Here is an 18271-nt window from a genome sequence, read left to right as displayed (position 1 = left end):
TTGTGATACTTGGTCACTTAAAATTAAACTAAAATTAATTCCCTTAACGAGGAGCTTAACCTGGAGTTAAGAAGCGGTCGACGATTAAATCAGGTACGTAAGTTAAACTTTGCCTATTTAATTTTAGCACTTCATGCATGCTTCTTTTCTACTCCTAATAATTCTACAACTGCATAAATGCATTCATACCGTCATATAGGCAAGAAAATTGCCTCAATTAAAATGTGATTAAGCTAAATGCCCGGTTAATTAATAATCGTGGTATTAAAGTTTAAATCCGACAATATTGGCTCAAAATATCTAGTCTCTCAATGGCTATGGTATGATTGCCTTTATTTCGAACAATTTTCGGCTTTAGTCCAATTAATCAATAATTGTGATCAAAAGGCCTTAATCAATCACGTTCTTTTGGCAACAACTTGCCTAAATCAACACTTTTGACTAAAGGTCTTCAAATCAACACATTTTGGCTAAAAGCCTTTTAAATAACCAAACTTTTTGCAACAATTGCTTAAAATCAAAGTTTTGGCAAAATGTCTCAAAACTAAATCAATCTTTTGGTTTTAAAACCTAAAAATTAGCCATTTTGGCAACAATCGCCTAATCAACACTTTTGGCAATTTATTACCTAAATCACAAAACTCTTTTGGCTAAAAGCCTTAATTCATTTTTAGCAAACAAATAAGTCCAATCAAACAATTCTTTTGGCTCAAAGCCATCAAAATCAACACTTTTGGCATCAAATGCCTAAAAATCAATTCTTCGGCACAATGCCTAAACAAAATGCACAAAGCATACACACACTCATGCATTAAGCATCCCCATTCAAAGCCCTCTAGAAGAGGCCTATCGAACTACGTGGACTTTGATCTTCCATTCAAACGGAAGTACGTAGGCACGTTCGGGATTTCACCCCGAGCGGTAAGTCAAAATCACATAAACATTGTTCATTGGTCCAAATCACATCATCTTGCACCTTGCAAAGCATTCATTCATGGTTAGTTCATCAGCATGACATAGTCTCGGGATCCATCTCGGGTTTGCACACCATGCCTTAAACATTGGGATAATTGATCTAGTAATTAGGTTAATTAAAATCGGAGTCAACTTAGGGTTTTTTCCTAGTTTACCCTAAAATAATTAAACAAGGTGGCGACTCACACATCACGTGCATTTCTTCCTTAGTCACATGCATTCTCATTGCATTGATGTTTTGGGGAGGGGTTCACAGGGCTGTGCTTAGGTGAACACGCCTTTGAATCGATATCATTCTGTGGCACGGGCGTGCCATATAGCACGGCTCACTACAAAAAAAAAACACGATTTTGCCACCGATTTTTGCAACCGCCCATTATCGGTTGCAATATGGCGGCAAAATTTCGACCATTTGCAATGAAAATTGAAGTTACAGACATTTAATATTCACCGACGGAATTGCAACTAATATCTGACAAATTTAGCGACGAATTTGCAACCGACTGCATATCGATTGCAAATTCTAGCGTTAATAACTCCCCCCAGTTTGGTTTTTATTTTGCGATTCAATTGCGATGAATTTGTGATCAATTTTGCGATGGATCTATCACCGTTTCACAATTCGTCGCTAAAGTGCATGCTGCAATTTAGCGCCAAACTTAGTTTTTCGTTTACAAGGGATTAGTGATTGATTTGCGACCAATACTGTTGCGACCGATTAGGGTCGCAAATTAAAGTGTGGCCTAGAAAATTCCAGAAACTATTTTCTTTTTTCTCTTCTTCTTCCCTCTTCAGCAAGCGCAGGCGTGCCCCTCTCCTCCTCTTATTTTTTCGACGACCAAAGACCTGCGCCGTGTCTCCTCGCCATCGACTCCTCACCGCTGTAGTCCGACCTTCCTTTCCCTTCGCTCCATTTCCATTTTTGGTGAGTGCAAAAGTCACAGCGAAGCTTTGACTGCAGCTCGATCGAGACAGTGGCATCTTCGTCCTTCCCTCCGAGCAACTCCGACGATTATCGCCGATAAGGTAAGCTGATTGTCCTCCCACTTCACTCCTTGACGAATTATTTTGTATAGATTAGGCGATTTATTGAACGAATTGATCAAAATGGGACTTAGGGTAATAAAAATTGGGATTTCATTAGATATTGACATAATTTGTAGTAGTTGGCTATAGAACTGAGTTCTATATGAAATTTGCTATGTTTTTTTGTAAGAGTTGTAAGATTCTGAAACCATGTACCTCCGACCACCGTAGAAGGCGGCAATAGCAGTGGCTCCAGTGACCAGAGTTCCCAAGAGGCAGAATGTTGCATTTTTCGTGTAGATTATAAACATATAATTAGTTTTACTATCTGACATCAATTGATATTGAACTGTGGATTGACGTAAATTTAGAAATTAGGCTTCAGGCTGAAGAATCACGGAAAGTCGATAAAACAAGAACTATACGATCTTAGAAAGGTTTAATTAGCTAGTTAGCAAAGTAATTAAATTTTCTTAGTGTTTAAAATAAGTTATATGTATGAATTTGATAATAATTAGGATGTTTTCGTTTCTATGAAGTTAATACTAATGAAGGTTAATATTATTAAGTAATATAGTCGACTATTAATTAAGGATTAATAAGTGTATTTTCAAAATTCCTAGTTGAAAGATATATATGTAAATGCTTATTCATATTCAATAGACGATGATTCATGGATCATTAACTGTAATTACGAGATCTTAATTAATAAGAAAAGAATGGATGAGTTTGTTTGTAAATTAGTAGTATATAATTATTAAAGGTATATATATATATATATATATAGATAGATAGATAGATAGATAGATAGATCATCTAGCCTATTTTTCTTTAATCTTTCTTCTATTTTTTCAAATAATACTTCGATTTATTCCATGGAACACAACGCAGTTTGCAATCCATCTTCATCATGCGGAAGAAATATTACAGAAAAAACTCAAATCATGAAATCTTACAAAGACATCCTATCAGGTACTTTTACTACTTCTATTCCTATCAAATCTGGAAGTAAGCATAAGGGCGTTCCCTCTATATCTTTCTGTAAAGAGGAAGTCTCCATCTTGGCTCAATGCTTCTCCTTAGCATTGGTAGCATCCTTCTCACAAGACCGGCCGTCATTGGCTTCTTTGAAAACTTGGTTCGAGAAGGTTGGCTTTACGGGAGGACCATCTATTGGGCTTCTTGATGACAGGCACATTCTGCTGAACTTCACCTCCCATGAAGATTACCAGCGATGCTTTCTTAGGCGTAACTGGACTGTGCAAAAATTCCCTATGAAAATTACCAAATGGTCTCCGGACTTTGATCCTAGGTTTGACAATCCAATTGTGCCTGTTTGGGTCTCTCTCCAACATCTTCCAATCCACTTACACGACAGAAATGCATTGTTCTCCATTGCAAGCCTGCTAGGTACGCCTATTACCCTTGATGCTGCAACTGCTTCTTTCTCTAGACCATCTACTGCACGTTTCTGTGTTGAAATGGATATATCCTCAGAACTACCTCAAAAAATAAGGGTAATGAATGGGGACACAGAGCTTTACCTATATCCCAACTATGAAAAAGTCCCATTTTATTGCAAAACCTGTCATCAGATTGGTCATCAAGAATCATCATGCAGAAAACTCATAACAGATGTTCAATCCAGTGAACCAAGATCGGAAGCTGCCAAACATAAGGCAGCAAATAATCTACACAGTTGCCAGGCACAGAAAAGCACTGGGTCCCAAAAGTCACCAAGAATAATGTGCAAACAAAAAAGTCCACACTGGACACAATAATTCAAAATAATACAGAGCAAAAGTCCAACGTGGACACTGTAGCACAGCATGCTAATGAGAAAACAGTGCAGTCCAACCTTGATACAGTAACTCAAGAGAATCATTTGGCTACCACTTTGGAGATTATCGAGGCTAAAATTCAAAACAATTCAATCGAGGTGGTCCCTACTGAAGACAATATGGTACATGATGATCAATTACCTCCTCTCTCAAATAATGAAGGTGAAAATCCCCTGAAAGTTCTGGATAATCCTCTTAGCTCCTGGAGTCCTCAAGCAATATTGGTACCCAGTGAACCTGCATACACAGAAAATAATTGCAATGATGGTCACATTGAAGACATTTCTACATCCCTCACCAAACTCAATCAGGAAGAGCAGGAACTCCTCAAAGCAATGCCAGCTCAAATCAACCTGGACAGAGAGGAAGAAGAATTTAGTAAAGATGATAATACTACTACAGAGGACACTAATACTCTGGTAAGACTTGCCACTAGTGATACTGAATTTGATGGGAAGATGCATCATAGAAGAAAGCAACAATCTAGCAGAATATGCACCCGGAGTATGGCACAAGCTTCTACCCTCACCCATACCTCATGAATTGTTTATTCTGGAATGTATGTGGTATAGAAGAAAGTGACCTATTGGAGAATGACACTTTGGGCAAATCTTATACCTGGACTGGTATTCGAAGAAATGGGAGGATCTGGAGAAGAATTGACAGAGTATTCTACAACCTTCCAATGACAGACATTTTCCCCAACCTTACCACTCAAATTCTAGCCAGAGGAACCTCAGATCATAATCCCTTACTCTTGAAAGGTTGGCTGCCTCAGGGATAGGGACCAAAAAGCTTCAGATTTCTTAATGTTTGGACTTCCCATCACTCATTTCATGACACTGTTAAGAAAAGTTGGGACTCTAATCCTCCTTGTAATGGCATGCATGGTCTAATGCTCAAGCTTAAATTTCTTAAAGAAACACTCAGAAGATGGAACTCAGAGGTCTTTGGGAATATTTTTGACAAAATTAACAGGGCAAAAATAACAGCAAGGGAGGCAGAAATAATTTTTGAAAATAATCCAACAGCAGCAAACAGAGCTCTAGCATTCCAAAGAAGGGCAGAATTGACAAAAGCAACTAATGAGGAGTACTACTATTGGAAACAAAAGGCAAATGTGAAGTGGCTTAAGGAAGGAGATGCAAATACAAAATTTTACCATAACCTAACCAAAGAAAAAAGAAGACAGCAAGCTATCTTAACCATTAAAAGGGAGGATGGAACATGGACTGATAATCAAGATGAAATCAAAGAGGAGGCCATCCAATTTTTCTCTAATCTGTACCAATTTCAACCAGTGGAGGAAGATGAGGATTTCTTCTCAAGTATACCAAGGATCATCACACAAGAAGATAACTCACATTTGTTATCCATCCCAAATGAAAAGGAAATTAAGGAAGCAATATGGGATTTGCATCCAGATAGTTCAGCAGGTCCAGACAGTTACAATGGATATTTCTTTAGAAAATGTTGGGATATTATTCATACTGATGTCACCTCAGCTTGCCAAGAATTTTTTCTGGGGGTGAAAATTCCAAAAAGCTGCAGGAAGCACCCTAATTGCTCTTATTCCCAAGACTGAAAGTCCTAATAGAATGGATCAATTCAGGCCAATATGCTTATCAACCTTCTTTAGCAAAATCCTCACCAAGATACTAGCAACCAGGCTCTCTAAAGTTCTACACAAGATAATATCAGTGGAACAGGCTGGTTTTATCCCAGGAAGAAGCATTCATCAACATATATTAATAGCCAAGGAAATGATTCACCTTTTGGACAAAAAAGTGAGAGGGGGGAACCTAGTTATCAAGCTTGACATGAAGAAGGCATTTGATATGATGTCCTAGACCTACATTTCAAAGATATTGAATGCATTTGGATTCTCTCCTAAATTCCAAGATCTTATTATTCAATTTCTAGACAGTACCTACCTCTCAATTTTAATTAATGGAAGTCCACAAGGTTTCTTCAAACCAAGTAGAGGGGTAAAGCAAGGAGACCCACTTTCCCCCCTACTTTTTATCATTGCTTCTGAGGGTTTCTCTAGAGGCTTTAACAAGCATTTCACATCAGGAGTTCTTACACCATATTCTCTTGGAAGACACTCTCAACTGGTCAGTCACCTAGCCTATGCAGATGACTTAATACTATTCACCAATGGAAGTTTGCCTAATCTGTTGAAACTCAAGCATTTCCTTAATAGATTCCAATCAGTATCAGGACAAAGGATAAACCTCCAAAAAAGTCATTTCATAGCATCAGAAAAATTGGGGAGCCACAAACTTAGAGCAATGGAGAGAGCCCTGGGTATGTCAAGGAGCAGTCAGCCCTTTGAATATCTAGGTGCTCAGATATTAAAGGGCATCAATAGAACTAAATACTGCACCAAACTCCTTAATCTATTTGACAAAAAACTCAATGGATGGGTCAAGCAAACTCTATCTCTAAGTGGTAGACTAGTCCTGATAAAGCATGTCCTAAGTGCCATCCCTCTACATACTATGGCAGCTTCCCCTCTTCCAAAATTAGTTATAAAACTTTTAAACAAGAAAATGGCAAGGTTCTTCTGGGGCTCAACAACTGATGTAAATAAGCATCAGTGGGTGAAGTGGAGTAAACTATGCATGCCTACTACACAGGGAGGTCTAGGAATCAGAAGCATAGACAAACTTCAAAAATCCATAAATTTAAAAATTTGGGAAGACTATGTTGCTAATAACTCTTGGTGGGGACATTTTATGCATTCAAGATATCCAAGGGGGGACAACTTTATTGCCAAACTAGTGGACTCTCCTATTTGGAAAACTATCTGTTCTTTCAACGATAGAGGGAAGGAGTTGATAGCAGAGGTTCCTAAGGATCCAAACACAACCACTCATTCTCTATCTCAGATTTATACATGGTGTCAAGGACAGACCATTGGCTCATTCATAGACAAAGCTATATGGAGTTTCAAACAAGTTCCAAAAATTAAGGTTTTCTTATGGAAACTTTTAATAGAAGTCTAGCTGTGCCTGACAATTTGCGGAAGATAGGGTTCCACCTACCCACCCAATGCCCTTTTTGCAAGAAAGACGAAGCTACCAATAACCATATGTTTTATACATGTACAAAACTTAAAACAATATGGTTTTTCTTTGCTGATATTTTGGACTTGCAGGTAATAACAGCTAATAACTATCACCAGATATGCATGCTATGGTGGCTACAAGCAGGGGAGAAAGATATTGTCAAAATCATAAGGGGTGTGCTACCAGGAATTATTACTTGGCACATATGGAAAACATATAACAACATCACTCATGGTGAGGATCAATTCAATCAGAACAGGCTGATACAGGAAATTACATGGATGACTTACCATTGGGCAATGAATCTTGAGCATTCCAGACTAGCCAAAAATCACGAAAGATTAATTCTTGCAAAGCTTACTCCCCAATATCACCTACACATTTCGGATAGAATAATTAGAGTCAGTTGGGTACCACCAGACAAAAATAAACTTAAAATCAACACAGATGGAGTGAAGGGAAGAAATGGAGGGGCTGGCGCTGTGATCATTAGGGATTACCAAGGAAGATTCATAGCTGGTCTATCTTTCAAAATTGACGCATCACACTCGCTAGATTTGGCGATGGAAGTTGCATTCAAGGGAGCTCTCTGGGCAATTAACCTAGGTGAAATTCAATGTTTGGAGACCGACTCTGTGGATTTGAAGAAACGGACTGAAACGGCGAATGATAATTGGGTCTTCAAAAAATTGCTGGTGGAGCATAACATTCACATTCAACATATTTTTAGAGAAGGGAACCAAGCTGCACACCATTTAGCTTCATTTTCTCTTAAACATAATTTGTACACCACTTTTATTACATTCTCAAGTTTGCCCAAAATAGTTAGGGGGGCTATTCTTACCGATGTATCTTCTCCTATTTTTCATTATCAATAAAATATATATTTCTTTTAAAAAAAAAAAAAAAGATAGATAGATAGATAGATAGATAGTTACACAAGAAGGATGTAAAGGTTAAGCTAATATTAGTTTTCAATTGTTTATTTACTTAGTTATTTGCTTATTTGCTTAACCTTTTACAGTGAAGTTAAATTTTAGGGGTTAAGAGTAATTAAATTAAGTTTCGAAGTGGTTTAATCAAATTTTAGGTGCGGTTCTTTCGGAATTTTGATAAAATCTAGGCTAGTCATAGTTAATAATTAAGTCATAGACCAGTCGGCCATGTATGTTGACTTTCTTTATACATATTTACCACATGTTCTACGATTCATATAATTATACTGATACAGATTCGCCACCACTCATCAATAAAGCTCAATGAAGCATGGAGAACAATGTAGGAGATCCGTTGGTGGTTCCTAATGGATCGATTACACGAAGTCGTGCCAAGCGATATGGGGCAGCCATGTCCTTATATGTTCAAGTCCAAATAACACAAGAACTTCATGATGTGGCATTTAACAAGTGTTGTGAGGAACTTGAAGGCCTTCCTAGGCTTCTTACTATGTTGGAGGCATGTGCTGATGGTGTGGCACGCCCGTGCTGTGTAGCACACCCTAGGGGTGCTAGAGTCTGCCTCTTGTAGCACGGGGGTGCTAGGTAGCACGCCCAGGGCATGCTAGATACTGACTTGGATGTGTTTTTATCATTTTATGCTTTATTTAGTTTAGCCTCTTTGTTATTTTTGTATGGGCATTTTGTTAATGGGTCTATTTCATAAAGTTAGCCCATTATGTTTAGGTTTTAATATAAATATTATCATCCTCTTTGTAAACAAACAACTTTGATCAATTGAATTACAGAATTTCAAGCTTTGCTTATTTTCCTTGCTTAGAGTGATAGTAAGAGATTGCTTGCTCTAATTGCATCAAGAATTCTAGATAAACTTATCAACTCGTTTGTGGCATTTATCTGATTCTTACTTCTCAATTATTGGTGTTCCCGTTTCCTTATAAGCGAGGGGTGCCATAAAGGTGAACTTCATCTTGATCTTCTGATCCATCCGATTAAGGGTTCTAGGAATCCATTTCCTACGGGTTTCGCATCATTTGGTATCAGAGCCAAATCAAAGATTTAAGATAAGTTCTGGTATCTTAGTTTAGGGTTCATTTCAATTCCTTTTCTTGTGTTCCATATTAGATCAAACCTTCATCTTGAAATCTTCTCTTGTGTTGCTTGTGTTCTTGATAAATAAAAAAAAAAAAAAACAAACACACAATCTATTGAATTAGAGACCATACAGTTGCTTCATCAAAAAAGAAAAGAAACGAAGAAAGAAAAAACAAAGACCTTAGGTTTGCTCAATTGAAAAAAAAAAGAAAAAAAAATAAATTGTGGCAATTATTAAGCATTTATAAGACTATTAAACAATTTTTGGGATTGTTTAGGACACAAACCATCCATTTATCTCTTGTTAAGGACTATACCCTACCTAAATTTGGTTATATTGTGTGGGATAAGGTAGGACAGAAGTCAGCACGCCCGTGCTTCACAATTAGCACGCCCGTGCAAGGTTCTGACTCTCATTTTTGGACCAAAACCTACTAGCACGCCCGTGCTCCACCCTTAGCACGCCCGTGCTAGGCTCTGACTCTCCATTTCGGACCAAAACCTATTAGCACGCCCGTGCTTCCATCTAGCATGCCCCGTGCTAGTCCCTAACCTTTTTTTACAAAACAAACCTTGGTTTTCTTGTTTGCTTGCTTTGTTTTGGATAGAATTACATAGGTCCATATTTAGTTACTTTGTGGTGAACTAAATTCATCTATTATATCCAAAATTTGTCTTTCTTTGATTCTAGTTTTTATTTTCTTGCTTTGTGCTTCCTTTGCTTCTTTTATGTTGTTAGGGTGTATTTGCTTGTTTACTACACTCTAATTGATAATTAAGTAGTACATCATTCTTGTTCTTGTGCTACCATTCGTCTTTTGTTTGAGTCTTTTTTTTTTCTTTCTAGAAATTGAGCTTGCTTTCCTTGTTAAGATTTTATTTCATTGAGTTTAAACGTACTTTGAGATTGGATGGTTGGCCTGGAATTCTGAAGTACAATTGGAGGATTTGCAAAGAGTGGTAAGGACTGTAAACACATGAGGTAGTGTTTTCTTCACTTTAACCTGACTTCTTTTGTGATTACTTCTTTGAGTACTAACCATGAATAAAGGAAAGACTAGAGAAACTAGTGGGGAAGGAAATCAAATTAAAGATCCCCAATTGAAGCTCTTTATGGAGTCAATTCAAGCGCAATTTAGATCCTACAACAGCTTCCTCCAAGATATGAGAGAGGAGTTGCAGGAGATTAAAGCCGCCCAAAGTTCAAATACAATAAGAGCTCGTACAACTAATACTTCACCAACTAGATTTCAAACTCCTGAAGATGACGAGGTCAATAATCTTGAAGTTGGTACAGTTGATGGTGATTTGGGATCCATCAAAATGAAGATTCCAGAGTTCTATGGAAACAACAACATAAAAGAGTACCTTGAGTGGGAAAGGAAGGTTGAGAAGATCTTCGAGTGCCATAACTACTCGGAGGAGAAGAAGTCTCACCTAGTAGCTATTGAATTCAAGGGGTATGCAATGTTCTGGTGGGAACAGTTATTGTTGAGATGGAGGTATACTACAAGGAAATGGAGATGTGCATAGCTAGAGCCAAGATTAAAGAGGCTGAAGAAATTACTATGTCTAGGTTCCTTGGAGGATTGAATAGTGAGATTGCCAATGCTTTGGAGATGTATCACTATGATACAATGGAAGAAATGGTAGATATGGCAATGAAACTTAAAAGACAGAAAAAGGGAAGAATCACCAACAAGTATTCCAGCAATACTGGGGGATCAAAATGGTCCAAAGGAGTTGAAGGAAGAGATTTCAGAGGTAATAGTTCCCAAAGGGCAGAATCAACTTCAAGAGGTAAAGAGGTTGCCCAATCTACATTCAAGGGTAACAAAGGTACTTCTAATCCTATAATCCCTTCTAGAGAGATTAAATGCTTTAAATGTTTGGGGAAAGGGCATATTGCATCTCAATGTCCTAATAAGAGGGTTGTGATTGCTAAGGATGATGGGAATATTAGTTTTGAGTCTGAATGTAGTGATAATGATGATGAGCCACATTTGCATGATGATGATAATGATAATTTGGATGTGGATGATCATAACTTGTTGTTTGCTGAATATGGAGAATCTCTAGTTGTTAGATGTGCTTTGAATATGCATGTTAAGGAAGAGAGTCTTGAACAACGAGAGAACATATTTCACACTAGGTGTTTGATTAGCGGGAAAGTGTGCATCCTTATTATTGATAGGGGTAGTTGCACTAATATAGCTAGTGTAAATATGGCAAATAAACCGAAATTGGCATGTGTTAGACATCCTAGGCCTTACAGGCTACAGTGGTTGAATGATTGTGGGGAGGCGAAGGTGACACGCTAGGTACTTGTGCCATTTTCTATTGGATGGTACAAAGATGAGATCTTGTGCGATGTAGTACCTATGCAGGTAGGCCATCTGTTGTTGGGAAGGCCATGGCAATATGATAGAAGGGCATACATGATGGGTTCTACAACCGATACTCTTTGGTTCATAAGGGGAAAAAGGTGACTCTTGTTCCATTATCACCTCAAGAAGTGTATGCCGATCAAAAGAAAATGCTTGAGAGAGAGAGAGAGAGAGGCTTCAGCTTTGAGGGAAAATGGGAGTGAGGCTTCAAGTTCTAGAGAACAAAAGAGTGTTAAGAGTGAGGTTGGGAACAAAGAGGCCACAAAAGATACCAAACAGATTAATGACCCAGTGGTGATTGAAACACCGAGAGGGGAGAGAAAGAAACACACTTTTTATATGAGAGCTAAAGAGGTTAAGTCTGCTATAGCCTTGAGGCAGCCCGTGTTGCTTCTTAGGTTCAAGGAGACTTTGTTTTCTAACACTGACACTAACCTTGATGGATTACCTTCTATGTTTGTTTCTATGTTGCAGGAGTTCAATGATGTCTTTCCCAAAGAATTGCCTAGTGGATTGCAACCTTTGAGAGGGATAGAACATCAGATTGACTTCATTCCCGGCTCCAATATTCCAAATCAACTAGCCTATAGAAGCAATCCAATGGAGACAAAGGAGTTGCAGAGGCAAGTTGATGAGCTTATGGAGAAAGGATTGGTGCGAGAGAGCATGAGCCCTTGTGCCGTTCCAGTACTTTTAGTACCTAAAAAGGATGGTACATGGCGATTGTGCGTTGAATATAGAGCGGTCAACAAAATCACAGTAAAGTATAGTCACCCTATTCCTAGACTTGATGACATGTTAGATGAGTTGTGTGGGGGCGACTTACTTTACAAAAATAGATTTAATGAGCGGTTATCATCAAATTAGAATGCAACCAGGTGATGAGTGGAAAACTACTTTCAAAACTAAGTATGGCTTGTATGAATGGTTAGTGATGCCTTTTGGATTTTCTAATGCACCTAGTACTTTCATGAGGCTTATGAACCATGTTTTACGTGCTTTCTTAGGAAAAATTGTAGTTGTATATTTTGATGATATACTCGTTTATAGCAAGTCTTTGAATGATCATGTTGAGCATATTAGGCTAGTATTACAAGCTTTGAGAACTGACCAATTGTATGCTAAGCTTAAGAAATGCACATTTCGTATAGATAGACTTGTGTTCCTTGGTTTTGTTATGAGTGCGCAGGGTATCGAGGTGAATGAGGAGAAAGTGAAAGCTATTAAGGAATGGCCAACGTCGAAATCCGTTTCGGATGTCCGAAGTTTCCATGGGTTGGCAAGTTTCTACCGATGGTTTGTACAAGATTTCTCTTCGATTGCCGCACCACTCACGAAGGTAATTAAAAAGGAATTTAGGTTCAAGTGGGGCGAGGAACAACAGAAAGCATTTGACACACTTAAAGGGAAGTTGACATCCGCTCCTATACATTCTTTACCTAATTTTGAGAACACCTTTGAAATTGAACGTGATGCTTCTAGTGTAGGAATTGGAGCAGTTTTGAGAAAAGAGAAGAAGCCAATTGCCTACTTTAGCGAAAAGTTGAATGGAGCACAACTCAATTACTCGACCTATGATAAGGAGCTATATGCCTTGGTGATGACTTTACACATATGGCAACACTACTTATTGCCTAAGGAGTTTGTCATTCATACCGATCACGAAGCCCTCAAGCACTTGAAGGGCCAAGGTAAGTCCAACAAAAGACATGGTAAATGGGTTGAGTTCGTTGAGCAATTACCTTATGTAATTAAGTACAAGCATGAGAAAGATAACATTGTTGCTGATGCATTGTCCAGAAGATATGCTTTGCATACTACTCTTAGTTCTAAGTTGCTAGGATTTGAGTATCTTAAGGAATTGTATGTGTCTGATTTTGATTTTGGCAATGTATATTTGGCATGTGAACATGGAGCATTTGATAAATTTTATACACATGATGGGTATTTATTTAGGGGCAGCAAACTTTGTGTGCCTAAATGCTCTATGTGTGATTTGCTTGTGCCTGAGTCTCATTGTGGGGGATTGATGGGACATTTTGGGGTACATAAGACTTATGACATGTTAAATGAACATTTTTAATAGCCTCATATGCATAAACATGTCGAGAAAGTTTGTGATTCTTGTCTTGCCTGTAAACAGGCCAAGTCTAAGTCTATGCCTCATGGCTTGTATATGATAGAGATATACTATTAACCATGCATATGTAATAGTATAGCTATGAATGATTTTCTATTAACGATTATTTCTTTGTATTTAATTGGAAATTTGCATTAAATAAATGTTATTAGCATATGAACAATAATTGTGATTAGTACATTTTGTATGTATTTAATTGGAACAAGTAGAGAATGGATGTTTAATACTGACTGTTAAACATATTCTCTAGGACATTAGAAATAATGTTTATTGTTCTTAATCTTCATTTATTTTAATATGAGCAAACATTGATTGTCTTGTGCTTTGATTCATTAAAGGGTGAGTTTCATTATTGGAATAATATTCTCGGTGAATTGGGCAAAGATTTTTTGTGTTTGTGAAATATTAATTAATGATAGAATCCATGTCTCGGTTTAGAGATTGATGATGCACTTTAAGTAAGCTTATAAGGTTTCATAGTGTAAACCCTGCAGGTAGATATTGAATCCGACACATGAAATAAGTTGAGCGACAATCTTAAAGTTATATTGTGATTTAAATAAATTGTCAGTAAGTTATTTAAATGACAGCATCTGTAATCTTAACGTGGGGAACATTATTTTATTATGTTGTGGAATTGTAAAATAAATAAGGAGTTCAGTCATGAGTTTTTAGTGGAATAATTCATGATTAATTATAATAAGAATATGTTGGTCTACATAGGTTCTTATTATAATTAGTAGCCTGATTTATTTTATTCCTGCGGACCCTGTAGTGCCCTAATTATTTGGAAAGTTAAGGGTGTATTAAATAATAGATAAATTATTTAGTTTTAAAATAATTGATAATTATTTTAATTAAATAATTTTTTATTTAATTTATTTTATATTAAAAATATCTTCCTATCGAAGAGAAGTTTTTTTTAATATAAGATTGGAAAACCCTAAGAATAGATATACGCACGTTATTCTATTCTCTGCCACTCAGAGAGTTCCAAAAGAGAGATAGTTAGGGATTACTGCAGAAGATCGTGGGTGACTCCAAGATCTCTGGAAAGAAGACCGGTGAGCGATTCTGCGCTTCAAGAGGCAGTTTATTGATTTGTTCGATAATGATTTTAGTTTGCCTCATATGGTTTCGATGAGGGTTGTTTCCGCTTTATACCCGCTCCCATCAATTGGTATCAGAGCCATACGAAACTGTATGATGGTGGCTATTTTGTCATGTTTCAATCGTGTATCTATAATCTGTTTTGATTGTTTGATTGGTACATGGTTACAAGAGAGCTTCAAGAGTTTTTGAAGGACAGCAGCACAAAAGTGCAGTACCTGATACAACCTTTGTTTTTGAAACTGTGGTTTTTAATGGGCATTAATATAAAATATATATATATATATATATATATATTTTGGGTTCTTTTTCGATGAACAGGAAAAAGGGGCAGCGGCAGCTAGGGCTTCTTCGTGAAGAAGAAGCTGCTGCTTGCCAAAATTCCCATCTGGTCCCTCAATTTTTTAAATTTTATATTTTTGACCCCTGATCTTTAAGTTATTATTTTTTTTTACTCAGAAAGTATCAGTTATTCCGTTTTGGCCCCCTGGAGTTATTTAAATTATAAAGTGACCCTGATTGTTTCTGGTTTTATTAAAATTGCCTAGACTATTTTCGATTTTTGCAATTTTGGCCCAATAGTTTCTGTTTTATGCAAAATAGTCCAAACAAGTTCTGAAATTTGCAAAATGGCCCAGAATTTTCTGTTTTTGCAAGATAAACCCAGAATGTTTTAATTTTTTTTTGCATAAATAGACCAGAACACTAAATTTTTAACATTTTCAACCAAAAATGTTAATTTTATTTGCAACATTGTCTTAAAAAATGTATTATTTTGCAATTTTGATTATAATTAATTTATTTTAATTATATGAATTAATTTGTGAGTGGTTTTTTATTACTTTCTAGTTATAATTATTTGCATTTCTTCCCCATGGAAGATGTCATGTTTTAATATAATTACTGAACTAGTCTAATTTGTTTGTATTGATTTAACTCTCCATCTGAGTAAATTAATTAGTGACATGAATCAGATGTAATATTTTCTCACACATTAATGTTAATTTAAGAGGCATGCTATCTCCCATCGAGTAGTATGTGCCGGTCTTATCTAATTATAATATGCAAAACATGTGATTGGTTGAATTCTCCCATCGAGGTTGCTATTCATGAATGTTGTGAATGTGTATTTTTTTTGAATTGTGATATCAATGTTGTATATTTGCAATTTTGATTTATTCAATGTTTATTATTGATATGCTATTTTTGTTTAATGCATGATATAGAAATGGCATCATTCAGTCCCCTTGCAAACATCTTAACCCAAAACAAACTTGAGGGTCCAAACTATGTTGACTGGAAGAGGAATTTGGATATAAAGCGGAAACAACCCTCATCGAAACCATATGAGGCAAACTAAAAACATTATCGAACAAATCAATAAACTGACCTCTTGAAGCGCAGAATCGATCACCGGTCTTCTTTCTAGAGATCTTGGAGTCACCCACGATCTTCTGCAGTAATCCCTAACTATCTCTCTTTAGGAACTCTCTGAGTGGCAGAGAATAGAATAACGTGCGTCTCTCTATTCTTAGGGTTTTCCAATCTTATATTAAAAAAAATTTCTCTTCGATAGGAAGATATTTTTTAATATAAAATAAATTAAATAAAAAATTATTTAATTAAAATAATTATCAATTATTTTAAAACTAAATAATTTATCTATTATTTAATACACTCTTACCTTTCCAAATAATTAGGGCACTACAGGGACCGCAGGAATAAAATAAATCAGGCTACTAATTATAATAAGAACCTATGTAGACCAACATATTCTTATTATAATTAATCATGAATTATTCCACTAAAAACTCATGACTGAACTCCTTATTTATTTTACAATTCCACAACATAATAAAATAATGTTCCCCACATTAAGATTACAGATGCTGTCATTTAAATAACTTACTGACAATTTATTTAAATCACAATATAACTTTAAGATTGTCGCTCAACTTATTTCATGTGTCGGATTCAATATCTACCTGCAGGGTTTACACTATGAAACCTTATAAGCTTACTTCAAGTGCATCATCAATCTCTAAACCGAGACATGGATTCTATCATTAATTAATATTTCACAAACACAAAAAATCTTTGCCCAATTCACCGAGAATATTATTCCAACAATGAAACTCACCCTTTAATGAATCAAAGCACAAGACAATCAATGTTTGCTCATATTAAAATAAATCAAGATTAAGAACAATAAACATTATTTCTAATGTCCTAGAGAATATGTTTAATAGTCAGTATTAAACATCCATTCTCTACTTGTTCCAATTAAATACATACAAAATGTACTAATCACAATTATTGTTCATATGCTAATAACATTTATTTAATGCAAATTTCCAATTAAATACAAAGAAATAATCGTCAATAGAAAATCATTCATAGCTATACTATTACATATGCATGGTTAATAGTATATCTCTATCAATTTCCCACTTAGACTCATAACCATGCATCAATAACTTTAACTCCCATTCCTTCTACATGACTGTTAAAAGCCTTTGCTGGTAAGCTTTTTGTAAAAGGATCTGCCAGGTTGTTTTCCGATGCAATCTTTGTCACTACCACATCTCCCCTTTGAACCATGTCTCGTATCAAATGATACTTCCTCTCAATGTGTTTTGCCCTTTTATGGCTCCGTGGCTCCTTCGAGTTTGCAACTGCCCCACTATTATCACAATAAAGTGTAATAGGCAATTGCACTGAAGAAACTACGCCTAGATCCATAAGGAAGTTCCTAAGCCATACAGCTTCCTTTGTAGCTTCAGAAGCTGCCACATATTCAGCTTCCATGGTGGAGTCAGCAACACAAGTTTGCTTAATACTCCTCCAACTTATGGCTCCACCTCCCAAGACAAAAACATTACCAGAGGTTGACTTCCGAGAGTCCTTAGCAGTCTGAAAATCTGAATCTGTATACCCAATGGGTACAAGATCGTCAGATTGATAAACTAACATATAATCCCTAGTCCTTTTCAAGTACTTGATTATATGCTTGACTGCAGTCCAGTGTTCTCGCCTAGGATTAGATTGAAATCTGCTAACCATGCCAACAGCAAAACAGATATTAGGTCTGGTACACAACATTGCATACATAAGGCTTCCAACTGCAGAAGCATATGGAACTGCCTTCATGTTCTCTATCTCCTCAGGTGTCTTAGGACATTGGTCCTTAGATAGAGTGATTCCATGTCTGAAGGGAAGAAAACCCTTCTTGGAATCCTGCATGCTGAAACGAGCAAGAATGGTATCAATATAAAGTGCTTGACATAAGCTAATCATCCTTTTCTTGCGATCTCTCATAAGCTTAATCCCAAGAATATGAGCAGCCTCTCCCAAATCCTTCATATCAAAACATTGGGATAGCCAATCTTTGACAGAATTCAACATACCTACACAATTCCCTATAAGTAGAATATCATCCACATATAGTACCAGAAAAACAACCTTACTACCATTCCATTTCTTATACACACAAGACTCATCATGACACTGATCAAAGCCAAAACTTTTAATCGCCTGGTCAAAACAAGTATTTGTGAATACTCAAATTTTGAGGCTCAAAAAGCCAGTTTTCCCAGACTGCAAACAGTCCGGCCTGCAACAGTGCCATGCCAATTAGTTGGACTTTGCTACAGTAAATTTGACTTTG

The 18271-nt window shown here is 36.5% G+C and overlaps 2 protein-coding genes across 2 annotated transcripts; both read left to right on the top strand.

The window, feature by feature from the left end:
- The first annotated feature begins 2945 nt into the window (after window positions 1–2945).
- Window positions 2946–3782, top strand: LOC149495702 (uncharacterized). Its single transcript, XM_089723236.1, has one exon. It carries the CDS (start codon window positions 2946–2948, stop codon window positions 3780–3782), a length of 837 nt encoding a protein of 278 aa, XP_089579362.1.
- A 2354-nt stretch (window positions 3783–6136) lies between these two features.
- LOC149495701 (uncharacterized) lies at window positions 6137–7794 on the top strand. Its single transcript, XM_089723235.1, has 2 exons — window positions 6137–6820; window positions 7006–7794. The coding sequence occupies exons 1-2, from the start codon at window positions 6137–6139 to the stop codon at window positions 7792–7794; spliced, it is 1473 nt and encodes a 490-aa protein (XP_089579361.1).
- Window positions 7795–18271: the final 10477 nt, after the last annotated feature.

This window comes from Jatropha curcas, chromosome 6 (assembly GCF_041381405.1).
Source record: "Jatropha curcas cultivar XTBG-Jc1 chromosome 6, XTBG_Jcur_1.0, whole genome shotgun sequence".
NCBI lineage: Eukaryota > Viridiplantae > Streptophyta > Magnoliopsida > Malpighiales > Euphorbiaceae > Jatropha > Jatropha curcas.
This window is presented reverse-complemented; position numbering and strand designations above follow the sequence as displayed.

Coding starts and splice junctions, on each gene's coding strand:
- LOC149495702 (XM_089723236.1), top strand. CDS start 2,946: ATGAAATCTTACAAAGACATCCTATCAGGTACTTTTACTACTTCTATT.
- LOC149495701 (XM_089723235.1), top strand. CDS start 6,137: ATGGAGAGAGCCCTGGGTATGTCAAGGAGCAGTCAGCCCTTTGAATAT. Junction 6,821..7,005: donor AACAAGTTCCAAAAATTAAG/GTTTTCTTATGG, acceptor TTGGACTTGCAG/GTAATAACAGCTAATAACTA.